General features: G+C 41.0%; 1 protein-coding gene across 4 annotated transcripts in view; it reads right to left on the bottom strand.

The window, feature by feature from the left end:
- The window catches only part of mllt10 (MLLT10 histone lysine methyltransferase DOT1L cofactor), a 46,331-nt gene that overhangs the window by 26,088 nt on the left and 3,617 nt on the right, over window positions 1-16,626 (bottom strand). For 3 of the 4 annotated variants that reach the window (XM_030099585.1, XM_030099586.1, XM_030099588.1), the window contains exons 2-7: window positions 12,837-12,916; window positions 9,464-9,518; window positions 7,240-7,349; window positions 7,033-7,136; window positions 6,584-6,677; window positions 3,740-3,829 (exon numbers count right to left, since the gene is read on the bottom strand). In XM_030099585.1, the coding sequence (XP_029955445.1) occupies window positions 3,740-3,829; window positions 6,584-6,677; window positions 7,033-7,136; window positions 7,240-7,349; window positions 9,464-9,518; window positions 12,837-12,916 (533 nt within the window). The remainder of the gene's footprint in view (window positions 1-3,739; window positions 3,830-6,583; window positions 6,678-7,032; window positions 7,137-7,239; window positions 7,350-9,463; window positions 9,519-12,836; window positions 12,917-16,626) is intronic. The other variant, XM_030099587.1, reaches the window with a different exon arrangement.

Here is a 16,626-nt window from a genome sequence, read left to right as displayed (position 1 = left end):
TTAATTCAATGACTAAATTGAGGAGCAGGCTAATTTTAGAACAGAGCAAACAGGGAGAACAATTATGTTTTCAACATTTTTGAATTATTCACTGCTATTCATTCAGGGTTTTTTTTTACATTAAAAAATCTTACAATTGTTGGAATTTTATGTATCTATAGTAAGAGTTGATCTGACAATTAAATGCACAAAAAAACAGAAGAATTTAGGATAATTGCAAGGGAAACATGGAATGTGGAAAAAAATGCAAATAAGGAGAAAATGAAGCTTCCATTTGCATTTCATTGTATTGTTGAAAATGCTGTGTTTCTAAAGAAAGTCAGAAATATTGTGACATGCAGTGTTTTTTTTTCCTTTCCCCCCAAAAAAAATGTGTAACAATTTCTTCCTAACTACTAATTTTATTGTTTAAAATCTAAAGGCATTCAGCAAATATATTATGCATTATATACGATTAAAAAAAAAAAAAACAACAACAACCAGGTATTTAATGCTGTGAAACCATAAGACATGCAGAAATGATCTGGCTTCTAAATAAGCATTTTCGCCACTGAATTAAAGACAGCTGTGATGCAGTTAACACCCTACATGAGAAGTAGTTCATGGACCTTTTTTTTTTTTTTTTTTTTTCAAACCACCGCTCGTAATCGAGATATTCCATTCAATTAAAACCTTATTTGTCAAACAAAATAGAAAGACAAATGTCTGCTAATGACTTGATACAGCACATATTCTAAATGCCCCACAATTCAACACAATAGCCTCAGGAGGACGATAAGTGGGGGGTTGCAGACGGAGCACGAGGGAAGGGGGGGGGGGGGGGGGGGGGGGGGGGGGGTGAGGAGAGGAGAGGGAAGACCGGCAGAAAGGGAGGAACAGGAAGTAAAGGGGAAAATAATCCGGCCTGGCCTGGCAGGAATTCCCCTGTGCCGTTTCCTGCAGGATTTCTGACCAACCATTGTGTGTGCGTGCGTGTGTTTTTCCTGCAGCCTTTTTCTAAGCGGCCGGTGTGTGGGGGATATTTAGGTCCCTGCTGTAGATTGACTGCAGGGTGTAGCATGAGGTGGGTATAGATGTGAGCCTCCAAACCACATAACAAATGCATGTGTGCACAGACACACACAGACACACACACACACACACACACACACACACACACAAACTGGGCCTACTGATCTCTGACCCAGGAATTGGGATGGAGTGTGTGTACGTGCAAGAGGAGGGGGATACTCTAATGCTAATCAGGCAGCACTAACAAAAGCCAGGGCAGTGAGACTGGTGCGCACGCACGGGCATGCACACGCACACACACACAATGTCCAAGCAGACAGATGTCACATAGAATTCTAATAATCAGTTTAGATATCACCGACTGCTTTACAGACACAAATCAAGAAATCTGCAATACACAAATTTTGCATCAGTCCAAGAAAAGATGTTACATATTACTAAAAACATCTCCGCCAAGCTGACTGAACACACACCAGCTTAAAAATAAACAGTATCTCATCAGAATACGACAATTGAAACATGTGACAGTAATTTTTTTGCCATTCAGGTAACAAAAAACAGACTTAATGTGGAAACTGACTTCCTGGGATTTTAGCATGTCAAGGAAAACATCTGGGCCAAGACACACTTTCAGCATGCATCCATCTACTTTACACAGCCTTACGACAAGAATTCTGAAAACAAATGTGCGCGCACACACACACGCACACACACACACGCTGTCTGAATGTTAATTTAAAGACTTTATTTTCACTATTTGGATATTATGATATTGTGATATTTTCCCTTTTCACTGAAAGCAATGCAGACTGTTTTTGAAAACACATTGACGGTATGGCTGTGAAATGAACTTACAGTTGGGCCTGGGCGGCACAATGTGGCAGTGGTTTGCTCTCTTGCCTCTTAACAAGAAGCTCCCCGTTTCAAATCTGGATTGGGCATGACGGAATGACGTTTTCCTGTTGTCTCTGTCCACGTTTGAGTTTACTCCCGCAGTCCAAAAGCATGCATTTGAGGCTTATTAACTGTAAGCTGTCCGCAATTTATGATCGTGTCTCTGTTTAATAAGCGACGGACTGACGTAACGTCTGTTCACTGTGAGCTCCACCAACCTGTGGACCTGCTTTAAATAACGTCGTCGAGATCACGGGAGGATAGTTGAACCTGCAGTGACTTGTTCAACAAAGATCAAGCCAATCATTCGTTTATGCGATCTGCAATAAAGTGACCTTTATCTAACTATCTTCACACAGTTGCACATGCCAAAATCTTTCGAGTGAATAAGCTCAGCATATGTTTTATCTCTTCTCATGGATTATATATTGTGGCGGAGTTCATTTATAGAAATCTTAAAGCATTTAAAAAAAATAGCAGTGTTAACTGGCTGAAATTAGACTGTTGGCTGGGGATTATGGGCTAGACTAACCGACTTCATTTCAAAAATTAAGTAAAAAAAAAAAAAAAAATACTCTGCACAACTATACACCTAGATGACCGACTCACAAGTTACTTGGAGATTACTTGGAGCTTTAAATATTTTCCATGTTTTGCTTTGCTGCATCCTTTCATATCGTTTCTTTTGTCTGGCTGTTTTCTATGTGATGGCCAAAAAACTAATAATAAAAATCTGAGTATAAAGAAAAAAAAAAAAGTCTTTTTTTGTTGCAGTGTCAGTCATGTTCAGCAGGCTGAGTGGCTTTACAGTGAAGATCCTGTGAAAATCCATCGTGATGAACCAACACCAACCAGCCCCAATATTCTGTGACATTAACGAAAAAAAACCTGCACCTTTTCCCATTACAACCGAAAGAGTGAGGATGGATGCATTTTCAAAGTGCCGTCCAAACAGGACACACCGTGGCAAAGTGTTTGGTGGGAGAATCGATGGCAGTGAACAGAAAAACTCTCAGCTCTCTGAACAGCTCAACTGTGAAGGGACAGGCGTATTTCAGGACTTTAGACTGAACCTTACAGTATCCAACAACAATTAATATTTGTTATAAATCAAAGTTTTGTTCATCTGAGGAAACCGGGTCGAATTTACTCGCTCTGTCCTGTGCTGAAAAACTGAAAAGTGGAACTGATGAGTTGACACATCTTGTTAATGCTGATTTCACACGGAGCATGATTACATGCTCGGCTAACAGCCATGACTTATTAAGTCACACAAATCTAGTATTCATTAAAGTCTGATCAGCTGGCAGTCACAGGTGGGCTGCAGCCGCCACAACTCCTCCTCCTGGTCCTATACCTGTCCTATTCAGATCCTTTCAAACTTGCTCATAAATTGATATGCAATAAAATGAAGAATGGGTTTTAATTTTTACTTCAGACCAGCATTGATCAAAAAAACAAAAAAAACAAAAAACAAATATGAACCTTTCAAAGACATCAGCCAATGTCACAATATTTCAGTCTGATTCTTCTTAAATCGTCAGACTAGGTTCACAGCACACCTGTTAACATGCGTTATAAAACAGCTTTGACAACCTCTGAAAATCCACACACCTCTTTTTCTACATTTTTTTTTTTAGTTATTCTTCTTCTTAAAACACAACTACGCCTTAAGTTCTTCTGAAGCTGGACACTATAATGTCCTGCTGTCTATTCTCTGGACGCGTCCGTCCCATCGCAGTGTGAGCGTGTAACAGAGAGAGGGTATGTTTCTGGTGGAGTCACAGTCGTGGGTGGGAGGCATAGAGAGGGTAAGATCTGAGGACTGTCTTACCTTCTTGTCCTTGTCTGGGGGTCTATCCAAACACTGAGAGGAAGAGTCACTTAAGCTTTGAGACCTACTACCACGGCCCCTGCTCCTTCGCTAAAAAGGTAAAGAGGAACTCCAGGTTACTGGATGAGGTCCACAATTTTTTCTTAGAAAAAAAAAAAAAAAGAAAGAAGCTAAAAGTAGACAAAAAGAATCTATTAAAAAAATAAACAAAGTTCAACTGGGGAAAAAAAAAAAAAGACTGAACTGAGAATAACTCAAAATTTTAAATCAATAAAAAAAAAAGGAGGTCATGAGCATTTGTTATAAAGGTGGTGGCAACAAGAATAAGCCAGAGTGGCAAAAGATAATTCATGAAAAATGTAAGTGCTTTCATGACAAACCTTCCTATTTTAACTGTCAATCAACTGTACAAAACTACTTCAAGTCCAAGGGTTTTTGGTTTTGGGTCATTTTCCTCGGCATAAACTAGCATAACAACACTGCCAATCACACTCCAAAGACTGAATCCAGAACTGCACATGCCAGGCCCGTCCCCAAGAAGCAAAGACTACAACCAGAGATTGCATTCCTTTTGGTATTCCATTTCAAGCTAATATAATGAGTCAACCGTGCACCACGGGATACAAACATCATCAGAAATTTCAAGTCTCAATCTGCCTTTCCAGACAATCCAGCCGAAATTTGTGATGCAACAAAGAACTCCTAGCCTGAAGCTCTGAAACAGTTTACAACCGAGTGATAATTCTAGAAATCCATCTTGAGTGTAGTTGACAAAATACAGTTACAATCAACAGAGTAAAACTGCAGTTCTGGTGACAAAAAGCTACAGAACAGCATTTAACAATCAATGTCACATGATCCAAACGCAGCTTTGTGTGACAAATGTCTCCAACAGCTGAGTGAGAAAGCATCGCATCCATCCAGACATGCACAGCACTGAGAAATACAGGGGGGGGGGGGAATCCATACCTGGACTGAAATCCACCTCTATCAAAAAGAAATCACTGTAGTTGTGACTAAAGGAGGATAATATAAGTTCAAAATTACATTTGGCTACTTAGTCCAGCCAAATATCATATGTCGCTAACATGGTGTGAACATTCATCAAGTGACATTTTCTGAAACCCATTCAGTGAACAACATTGCTTTCTTCACCATTGATTCCCTCTCGTACACTCCTGTCATCCATACAGTCCCTGGTTAATGACATTATGCCCCGGCATCCAAAGCAATTCATACACGATCAATGTAATCAATGTAGCAGCATGAGTTTTTCCATCAGCGTTTGTTAACACTGCAAAATGTCATGTGTGTCAGTGTGTGTTGCCACCATAAAGCCTGTGCTGTCATTCTGCTATTCATAATAGTTCGGTCACGTTCCTGTTCTTTTATCTGCTGCCCTCCCTGCCGCTGATGCAGTGCGAACGCAGACATATGCGCCCCGCGCTTCACCGAGAGGATCACAACAGGTGATCCACTTTAGTGGAAGTCTGGATTTACAGCATATGTCCTCTGTGCATCCAGCTGTGATATTTTTATCCAATAGGTGAGTGCCACAAAAGGAGGCGACGTGCCCAATTAGTCACAGCTTTAAACAGAAGTGAGAAAAGTAGTAATCTGTGCAAATGTGTGAAACAACATGGCTTATAAGAGCATTCTTCATTTATTTGCAACTCTTTCGGCCCAATAAATGATTTAATAAAAAACAATGATCATAAAATATTGTTTAGCAGTAGCTATTGGTTCAGCTTAGAAAGCCCAATGCACTTTGTGCCACAAATCAAAAATCTTTACTTGTGTGAGTTTGAATTCAAAAGCACCTCATTTCATAATTTTCAAAAAATTACAAGCAGATGGAAGGAAAGATTTCCAGGACTGCGGGAAGAAAGCACATTAGCTTGAGGTGCTTTTATTTTGTATTGCCGCCCCATGCACACTGTGACGGTGCAGTAAATTTAACATTTTGTTGAAAAGGCCCTCAACAGGACACTGCACCGCACCTGCATTACTTGCACATGTGCATAAAAAGTATTGTTTGTTTTCAGTTGACGTTTGTGTAAATGGGGGGCCTGGGTGAGGTTACCCCTGTTTGACCCTGCTGTGAAATACAGACTCAAACATCCTCATCCAGCTACTCCAAACTCAGCCCACTGTGACCAGTCTGGGTTTAAAAGTAAAAGATGACCGGACAGACAGAACAGTGCTAAAAACAAATTGAGATGAGCAGAAATAATGATGGCAGATGGAAAAGAATAGATGGGAGATGGAGAGGGATGTGTGTGGGGGCAAAAGGGTAAAAGAGCAGCGAGTGGTGTGGGAATGGATTCACTAGTTCCAGTGAAATAAGAGCAGTCTCTTCACGGAAGTGCGGAGCGTATGGAAGGAAAGATTGGAAAAGATAAGGAGAAAGACTTGGACGTGTGACGATATGGGGGGGGGGGGGGGTAAAGAAACAGGAAGAAACGGCAGGTCACTTCTGAGAGAGCAGAGAGGCTCACAGTAAACCTGTGTGTTTCTGTGTTGGTGTGTGTTACATCCTGCCTGCAGTTACTACAACAAAAAAAAAACAGAACAGCTTATCCAACTTGTTAAACTTTGAAATTCTTATCATGCAGATGTAGTAACTCTTATGAATGCAGTCAGATTGGTGAAAAGCTTATACTGAATACGACGAATCATCTTAAACATAAAAGATCTTAACTGTTCCCACGTGCTCAGAAAAGGGTTCTAAATATGAATATTTTGGTATGTTGAGTAGAAATGTAATGATCCTCCATGAGGTGAGAGGTTGGAGTATAAAACACGCTTGTTTGAGATAAAACACAAATTTCAAAGGACACTTACCAATTTGCTGTGATGGTATTTGCAATATCCACAATATTTGACATTGTCTGCATCTGATCCTTGTTCTTCACATAACAACCCTGCAAACTGGGCACTGTGGTGGAGAAAAATGCAACGAAGCAATGTGATTTGTACACAGGATGAATTAGAAGAGGCAGAAATGTTACATATGTTAGAAATGTGTGACTGTCAGCTTTCAAACTTTAACATGTTAAGTTGAACAAAACCAGCAGTTACATGTGGATAATGGTCTCTTGTTGGCTTTAACATTGCATAAAAATTACAGCCGAGGCTTTAAATTACAGGAATCCAAGACGAACTCGAGATATATGCGATTGGTTTTGCTCAACACTGTATCCAGATGCAGAAGTCGGGGATCCGAGCGAAGGGCGGACGACACAAAGTCCGTCTTTGTCAAATGAGGTTAACGTGACGTGAACTCGTCTCACCATGTGACGTGAAACGCCTGTCTGCAGCCGTGCTTGTTGCAGGTCATACAGGCTCCAGTGGCTGCTTTGCTCTCTCTCCCCTGGTCCTCACAGATATAGCATGTCTGGAAACGAACACACACACACACACACACACCGTTCAAAAACACATCTAACGCCTAAACACTTCGAGGGTGCACCGGCGTTACTGTAGAATAATTTTGTTACCTTGTTATAGCGTTCATGCGGCACAGACTGGAGGACGATTGGCTCCATGGTTGAGACGTTAGCAAACTCCACCTCAGGTATGTAAAGGGCACAAACCACATGGGCCCAGCCTATAAAGACGCACAAAGACCGACTATCAGTCACGTTTGTGGTAACATTTCACAGCTTACGCCCAGAAATGTTAACCACCTGTTAAAGTCCCCAAAAAGCCATAAAATGTGTGCTGAATTGAAGCATGTCTCCAACTTACTGACTTACAAATATTATCATGCAATCTGTCCGGACTTCTTTAACTGTTTTTGTGCATGTGAGTTGCCGCTTCTGACATCTGCTAATGAAATAAGGTTTGAATTCATCACTGGCGGATGCTAACTGCTTAATTCTAATGCTGTTTCTCCTAATCAGTTTACTAGATTTAGTGAGGATAAAAGCATGACTTTAAACTCTTAAAAAAAAAAAAAGAGTAACAGTGGGAAAAAAGCCACCTGACAGTCAGTTACAAAGTAACTTTAGTGTTGTGGATATTGAGTCGGAGTAAGAAAACTGGGCCAAAGCTAATAATAGACTCATCTATTTTTAGTTTTTTAGGTCAGATTACAGTTGTGGCGACATTTACATATCAAAAAAAAACACACCAAAACAGCAAGTTTTGAAATGGCGACTCTCCGATACGTTTCATTTGCAAACTCATGTACTTAAGCAGCCGTTTACTGCTCCCCAGCGCACACACAGCTGCCTGTCAGTGAAGACAAACTGGGGGCAGTGGAATGACAGCAGGGCATGGCGGACTGGCAGCAGAATTGACGACGGGCCGAGGAGGAGCTGGAGGAGGTGAACAGGAGGTCAAATAGAGGTGGGAGTCTCCCGCCACACTGGAGGTGTCTGTTTTTCCCCATAGTGGAAACAAAAACAGGCTTAAACTTACAGTTGAACCCCTGACCTGCCTTTGACCTGGTGAGCGGGACAGGGGGAGGAGGGCAGAGGGCGGGACGGAGGGGAGGGAGCGGGTGTAAAACGGGGGCATGTTGTTGTTTTGAAGTCCCTCCAAGAATCTGGAAGAGGCCTATAAAACAGGACTATAAAAGTGGCGCAACCTTCCTCCTCGAACCGAGCATTCACACTTTTATCCCACGAAAAGCCAGAACGGCATCATTTTGCCGAGATCGGTTCCTCCTGAAGGTTATCAGAGGCTCTGATGTTAAGACACAACTTAGATTTGGTCGATAAATCGCGAAGCGAAGCGCCATCGGCTGTTTATAGTAACCCATGAGTTTCTTTGTGCACTGCAGTGAAATCTTGACGTCAACAACAGCAGGTACAGTAACCAGCTTGTGTTCTTGTCTCTGCGCTCGTTGAGAGTATATCTCCTTAATGACAATGAATGACACACAAATCTTTTAATATGCAGATTTCTTGTTGCAATTTCTCAACTCAAGCTGTAATAGTGCACAAGGAGGTGGCGCTGGCAAGCAGACGTAGACTTTATTTCTGTGCGTTCATGCCTCTTCTTTATTCTCAGCCTGCAATTTGTTAAAATGTTGGATCAAACACCCATTTCAGACACATCTCCTTGGTTCCCTTTATTACTGTCCCACCTGAAATAACAGCAATTACCACACAGATCAACAAGTGAAGAGGATCTGACAAGAGGAGACAAACAGAGAGTCGGGGAAAAGAGATGGTGACAGAGAAATGGGAGGAAAAAGAGGAGAGAGGGAGAGAGAGAGAGAGAGAGAGAGAGAGAGAGGGGTCATGGGAAGGGTAAAATAAAAGAGAAAGTAGTAAAACGGTGTGTGTTAGTGTTGTCCTGATGCCTCCCTGCAGGCCTGGACACAATCCCACAGCTGTGCCTCTCCCTGACTGACTACAACACACACGCAACACACACACACAGACACACACACACAGAATATTTACAGTCTCCACCAAGCTGACCTCCCAATGAACCCAAAGAGGAGACTCCTCACAGGCCATGCACTATACCCATCCTGGCCCGCCCCCTCATAAACATACACACACACTCACACACTCTCATAAAACATAGACTGGCAAGGACGGTAGAGAGAGGCAGCACACACAACAAACAGCAACATAACTCTCCCAGCACGCTCACACCCCTTAAACTTGCTGGTGACATGCAATTAATGACAAAAAACACAACCACAGATGTGTGTGTGTGTGTGAGAGTGTGTGTGTGTGTGTGCGCGGCGGAGAAGAAGTCTACCTCCGTTGTCTGTCCTCTTGAGGGCTCCATCTTTGTGGGGACAGAGCTCACATCTCTGTGGGTAAGAGAGGAGACATGAGGTCAAGAACAACAAGTGGACCTTGCCGACGCCGAGCGAGGTAAACACACTACCATGACAAATATGACGGAGTGTGAGACACGCTGGCCGGTCACCCGGACGTGGGCACACAGCCAGAAACTTTCTGAGAAAACACCCTCACGATCTGTCATCCAGGGTTGCTTCTTTCGCTGTGTGTGTGTGTGTGTGTGTGTGTATCACGGGGACATGGCGATCCTCAGGCAATTATTTGTGCTGCTCTCGTTCTGACAACTCGGCTCATCCACAACTCGAACAAGCTGGCAGAGCTCGTTTTAACTTCACGTCACACACCTGGATCGTGGAGCACGAAGGACCTGGAAACCCGTTCGCTGTGCAATCAGCTCAAGAGACACACTTTCAGCATGTAAGCACAAGAAAGTTCAGCATATTTCCTAATACTAAAAAAAGTTTTTTTTTTTGTTTTTGAATAAATTCTAAAGACTTTTATAGAAATAGTTCCATTTTGGTTACATTCACACAATTCTGTGGGCAGACTTCATTCCAACAATGCTATATTTGAGATTTAAATATCAATCAGTAACAGTCACTAGTCTTCATTTACCTGTGATCTAATGCAAATTTAAAAAATGGACATTTATTTGCCTTTTATTTTCTTTTATTAAATGAGGGGATACTATCAATTAGACAAGGGCCCAATCATTTTTGTTCGGACAACATACAGTCCAGGAAAAGTAAAACGATAGCATTAAAAACCTGTGAATAACTACATCTGCTAAACTTTAGGGTGGAGAAGTACGACTAAATTCTGCTAACATTTAATGAATTATTGAGAAGCTTATCATAAACAACCTGGCATTTCTTATTTTTTTACTCTACGCAAAAGTTGGCAAAAGCCTCTTACTTTTTGGCTCTTCTATTTCTGGTCTTTCTTGAGCATGCATGTTTCATGAGCTCATCCTCAGAGTACAGATATGATGCCAATACAAAGTCGCTAACTTTAACTCCTGCTGAAATCCAAGTTATCTTAATTTCCTTCTGGATCAATGAGTATAATTTTTATTGAAAACTTGTCGTTTAGTAATTTTGCACATAATAGACATAGTTCCACCAGGAAATTTTAGAAATTTTCAAAAAATGCTTATAATTATCACACTTTTAAATAGTTGTCACGTCAACTGTGATCAGATTGCACAAGGGATAAACAGTTTGCTCTGCTGGCAAGAATGATTTCAAGGAGCCAAGTCAAACAGTTTCCTGATGTTTTACGCACAAATGATGACAACTGTTTTCGTTACAGTGTAACACAAACGTCTTCTTTTGCATTTGTGAGAAAATTCATACATAAAATGTATATGAAGAGAGAAGTCATTGAGTTTATGAGCAGCTCCAGCCCGTCTCTGCCGTGTCCGCACACAGTTATGGATCATTCTAGCACCTGAATCAACAGCCTCATACGGTAAATTATGCCCTGACAAAACCTGGACAGCTCCTTAGAAGTGCGCCGGGGTCATATTGAGTTGAGCCTCTGCGAGCCATACCAGCTTGTGTGTTACACCAACTTTCTTAAAGATGACAGTGTAAAGTGTCAGGACTCAGAGATCCGAGGAGGGCGGGTCAGTCCGAGAGTCCTGCAGCCGTCTTTCAAAATGCACGGCTCCTGCTACAGTGCTGACTTAATAACTGGAAACATTCAGACATTTGTCTGCTATTGTGTGACAGTTTGCAACATTTGTGTGGATTAAAAAGAGTTCATCTCTGAAGTGTGCGTGTCTACAGAACTGGTTATGAATCTTTAAACTAATCACGTTCTAAAAGAGTAGGAAAATTACCTACAACACACCACACACTCAGAATTATTAATAAAGCAACAGCAGCAATATTTCTTAGTCTTCTTAAATGCTTTCGTTCAAGAAATGAGGAATTATGTATGTGAGGAAATTTGACGGCAGTGTACCGTACTTTTTGGGGGCCAAAAAGACAGAAATAAGGTTAAAGTCAATCGTAGATTTAGAGGGAGGCAGTTATGTTGCACAAACCTGCAGCTGCAAACAGATCCTTCTTTAGATTACTGGAACTTTCAGGTTTCATTGTGAGAAGCTACATCATGAGAAAATGCATATATCTAACATACAAGCAGTTTCTGTGTATTCTGTTGGCTTTCGCTGGATAATTGGCACGTTAAAGTTAAAAATAAATAAATAAGGCAAATTAACAAAAAAAACGACAATGCTGCGTCATGTTTCACTATTCTCTATAACTGATATAATTTCTAATAAGATTAAAGAAAAAACTGAAGGAGAGGGTGATACTGCTATATGTTGTGGTGGTGGTTTAATAACATCATAGTGTCCTTTAATTTATAAAACAGTGGGCATTTCTGAAAGCAACTCCAGAGTGTCACGGTTTTCAATAAAATTGATAAAATCAAGATCAATAACTTTTTCCCCAAAAAAATCTTCATCTAGTCCAAATAAGCAAAAATCATGACAGCATCTTGACCATGTTTTAGTGACATGTGCACAAGAATCACCTTCAGCAGAAGTGAGTGGACACATTGCTTCGATAACCGACAGCAAATAAATGCGTTAGAGTTTTCTGACCACAAGTGGCCAACAGCGCCAATGATTTACACACACACACACACACACAAACAAATCCCGTTAACTGAGCAAAACACATCAAGATCAGACCAAATAGTTATGCTGCTAATTCACCCTTTAAGCAACACTGAATGGCCAATATTAAATATTACGAGTTTTTTGAACACTTACATTAATGCAAATGACTATACTTTTTAAAATATATGCCAGGCTTCTTTAATTCCTGGAATCAGGTCAGAAAAAAGGGGTCATCTTATATTTATGGTCTTCTGGTGTTATAGTGAGTTCAGCAGCACAGGGCCTTCAGAAACACGACAGACATGCTAATGCTGAACACTATCTATGGACAAGACAGTCATCGTATATTATACCTGAACCACTAATGACAAAATAGAAAAAATGTAGTTCCCTTTTTGCCAATATTAAAATGTTATGGGAAATAAACTAAGAAAATAAGCAAAAACTGTTAATCTTTAACCAACACATATGACTTGTGTTTTCCTCATATAATCACCTAACATACAGATGCATTAAGGAACTTAAACTGGTTTATTTGTCGGGGCTTTCATCAGACCTGCAGCGGCGCAAATCTTTCAGGCGCCGTTTTAAACAATGCTCGAGATCACGTGGTCGACCGTCTTTGCCAGACAGTCCTGTTATTTCAGGAGTCAACTCATGAATGATGAATGGGTGGAGGGATTGTGTGACTCACCACGCGGGCTGCTCTCTCCTGAGATTCACACTTTCTGCAGAACCAAGGACCAGTGGGCACCTGCACAATGCCATAGCAGGCTGGGGGGCAGGAGGGGGGAGACAGAGAGAAATGCATCAGTTATCTTAACCCCGATACAGCTGACAAGTCATGCCACATGATACATTTATGCAATGAAAGCAAAACCTTGTCCACACAAACTACAGCAAAAAAAAAAAAAAAAAAAAGGTAGCATCATTATAAATACATCATATCAGCGACTGAGAAATTTCGAATGTGCCAGACAGAAAACATGATAACAGTCCTTCTGTAAAGTCCTAATGTCAAATAAAACATTTAGAAAAGTGGTAAAATCACTGCAACCATTCATGTTATCAATATCAATTAGGGATGGGACGAGATCTCGTGTCACGAGATCTCGCGAGATCGCAATGCCGCGAGATTAAGTACGTTTATATAAAGGCAAAAACTCTTTATTAACTGGAATATTGACGGAATGATACATTACATGGCGCACAGCCATATAAACACGTGCAAAACCCTGAATGTGCTCATATTCATATTTAAAAACCCGGTCGAAAAGGACATGAAATACTGTTCTGCGCATGTTCTATCTGCAAGGAATCTTGGTCTTTTGAGTCCACAAACTACTTGTGATACAGTTTAATTGATACGACGTAAAGAAAATGTGCGGAAACGGTCGTTCAGTTCTTCTCTTTTATTGAAAAAACGGTGCATCGCATCAATGAACATTTTACCACGTCTTCCCGGCTCACACTCTTTTTCTAACAGCATGCAGAGAGAGCCTGCAGCGGCTGCGACGCCCTTCTTCCTCTGTGGTGTCTGTGTAAAATAAGGTTGAACATGCAAAAAGCGCACCTAGTGGCATGAAGTGCAAATGCAGTCATGGCGTCGTCTGTGCGCCGCGGTTTGAATGGGAATAGGGGAACTAGGCGGCCGCCTCGGGCGCAGTGTAGAGCGGAGGGCAACGTGGCCGTACAAGGGGCACTCCGACGCGACACTCCATGCTCCGACACTGCATGTGAGTACCGCGCTGCCCCCCACACCTCAGCACCCCCCACCCCCACCCCCCCACCCCGAGGTCTCGTGTCGTCTCGATCTCGTGGACTCAATCTCGCGAGACATCTTGTCCCCTGAAATTTGTGTCTCGTCCCACCCCTAATATCAATAATAAAATAAATGAACAGATTTGCTTACCTATTTAAAGTCTAATGTATAAACAAGTTGCCTGAAAGAAGGCCACAATGTTTACCTTAGCTTGCCTACATATTTACAGTCAAAGGTTAGAGGTCATTGTGGACTGCAGAAACAGCTTCAATGTTTGCTGTGTCAATGCAATTGTGTTGCCACTGCTGACCAGTTCTTAACTCTTTTCTCATATATACACGCAAAAGAAGAAAAAGAACAAATAACACTTTATATTATATTATAATATATTATATTATAATATATTATATTATATCATATCATATCATATTATATTATATTATTATAAGTAGTTGGAAACAATCCGAATAAATATTCTCTTAGTGATTTTTTTGGGAAACAATGAATCAACTTGTTTAAAGACAACTAAGTTAACAACCAGAAGGAGAAGTCTAGCTACATTAAAACATGTTAGAAGCTTTATCATTAATAATTTATGAGAGGTTAGAAAACTAAGTTTTAAATTTTTCAGCAGGACAACAGCACAAAATGATGGTTGAAAGATGTTTCAAGTGAGATGCGACAGCAAAAAAAAAATGCCTGATTTAAATCAGCTGCCTGACACTTCCATCTGTACTGGGTTTGCATGTTCCCCCTGTGTCTGCATGAAAATTCTCCATGTGCTCCAGCATCCACCTACGACCCAATAGCAGGCTTGTTCTTACATGAGGGACGTCAGACATTCAACCGAAACAAGAAAATAACTCAAGCTTTTTTCAGTTAACAATTCTTTCTCACCGTTTTGTGTCAAACCAAGATCAGAGACTGGAGCTGAGAGATCAGCGAGGCAGCAGGGAAAGATAGCTGCCTCAACACTAACTAAGCAAAACTAGCATGAAGCCATCGAGCATTCTGAGAAGCAATGGGTTTAACAGGTCAACATGCCCTAAAGAAGAAAAAAAAAAGCACTTAATTTTTTCTAAAGATTTTCAACTTGTCCAAGTTTTGTGACATAACATAAAATTGTGTAGCTTTTAAAATGTACCCATGCCTCTGCACTCAGAAAAGGAGAAATGTTTGTAACTGTCATCAATTACAGGTTATTATGCAATAATTTGCGTTCCTGTCCACTTGAGATGGATTTGAGCTGCATGTGACTCCCCAGCTCTAAAGTGCCTTTAAGTGTCAGTGTATATGATGGTCTGTCATTCAGTAAGCTTTGATAAAAGCGATCCCCCCTTTCACCCTGCGCTGGATGAGCTAAGCATCACACCTTGTGTTACTGTTATTGTTGCTGTAAACTGCTGTTTGATAAAATGACACACCGGCTGATTTGTGCTCATCTGTCACTGCAGTACACTTCAGGAAGTGCTGGGGGCAGTATCGTTCACTGTTTACATCCCACAAGGAAACAGAAGAACCCACGCATTATGGTGGAACAAGCGTACGAAAAGCCCATATGGCATTGAGTGTGCCAGGTTCAACGAACAGCTCCAATTCTAGTTAATGGCTGTTATTCCACTGGACGCTTTACGGCTGCGTTTTATTTGCACCACGGCACGGCGTGGCCGCAACGGCACCACCAAAGATATATAGTGAGTCTATTTTTTCTGCTTGCCGCAACCAACAAGCAAGGATGTGGGGGCAGCCCGCTAAAAGCATACTTTTACAACTAAAACGCAGCCGCATTGGAAACGCTTGCGGTGGGTTATGGCGCAAGACTGCTGCGGAGGACACGGCGCAGCCGCAAGCATTCAGTGGAATATGGGGAAAAGAGGCTTGAAAACTTCAACCTAGTTTCCAAAGTTTGGGAAGATTTCATTAAAAAAAAAAAAAAAAAACAGTGAAAGACTTTTAATGAAAACTCCGTAAAGTTCAACTTCATGGTAGCGCTACTGCCATACACCGACAGCTTAAACGGCAACAACCTGGAGCTGCTGAATCATAAACCACCAGAGAATAGGTGCTTAAAAACAACAATAATTGTGACCAATGAAAAAAGTAATTGACATATTAGTTGAAAACTAAAATAATTGTTTGTTAAAGTCCCAGTTCCATTACTTCTTGAAAAGATTACATTTCAACCTCTTTTCTGACAGCGTTTCTGCACTCCTGCTCCTACCCATCTGTGATTGGCCAATATTGGCCAGATTAGCCAAAGTTTGGTCAAAGTCAGGGCATGATTGTCAGTCAATCACAGACCTATTAGGGCTGCACTTATGGCGGTTAAGTCACTTTGTTTTAACTTGAGATGTTGTAAAAATAAGACTTTTTACAATCAGTCTTTTTCGAGTCACCCAGTGAAGATTGCACTGACACATGAACAATGCCACCTCAATATATTTAAGTTAATCATATGCATAACTTGATAGCAAAAAAACATGACATTTCTAAAATCATAACCGACCCCCTCTGGATTAGCTACGCATAAAAGAAAAGCACACAAATAAAATAGCTGACTTCTGCTATTGTAAGAGTGACTTAAGCAATCTGAAAAGAGCTTGAGTGTGTGGCTAAATTACTGTTGCATAAACTACAAATGCATTGCAAGGGATGTTTACAGACTGTAAATGCTGCCTGATTCTGCAATCCAATATGATCAATTGTAATTTTCTGTTTACAC

The sequence above is a fragment of the Salarias fasciatus genome, chromosome 9 (genome assembly GCF_902148845.1).
Source record: "Salarias fasciatus chromosome 9, fSalaFa1.1, whole genome shotgun sequence".
NCBI lineage: Eukaryota > Metazoa > Chordata > Actinopteri > Blenniiformes > Blenniidae > Salarias > Salarias fasciatus.
Note: the sequence above shows the minus strand (reverse complement) of the source record. Positions and strands in the feature narration are given on the sequence as shown.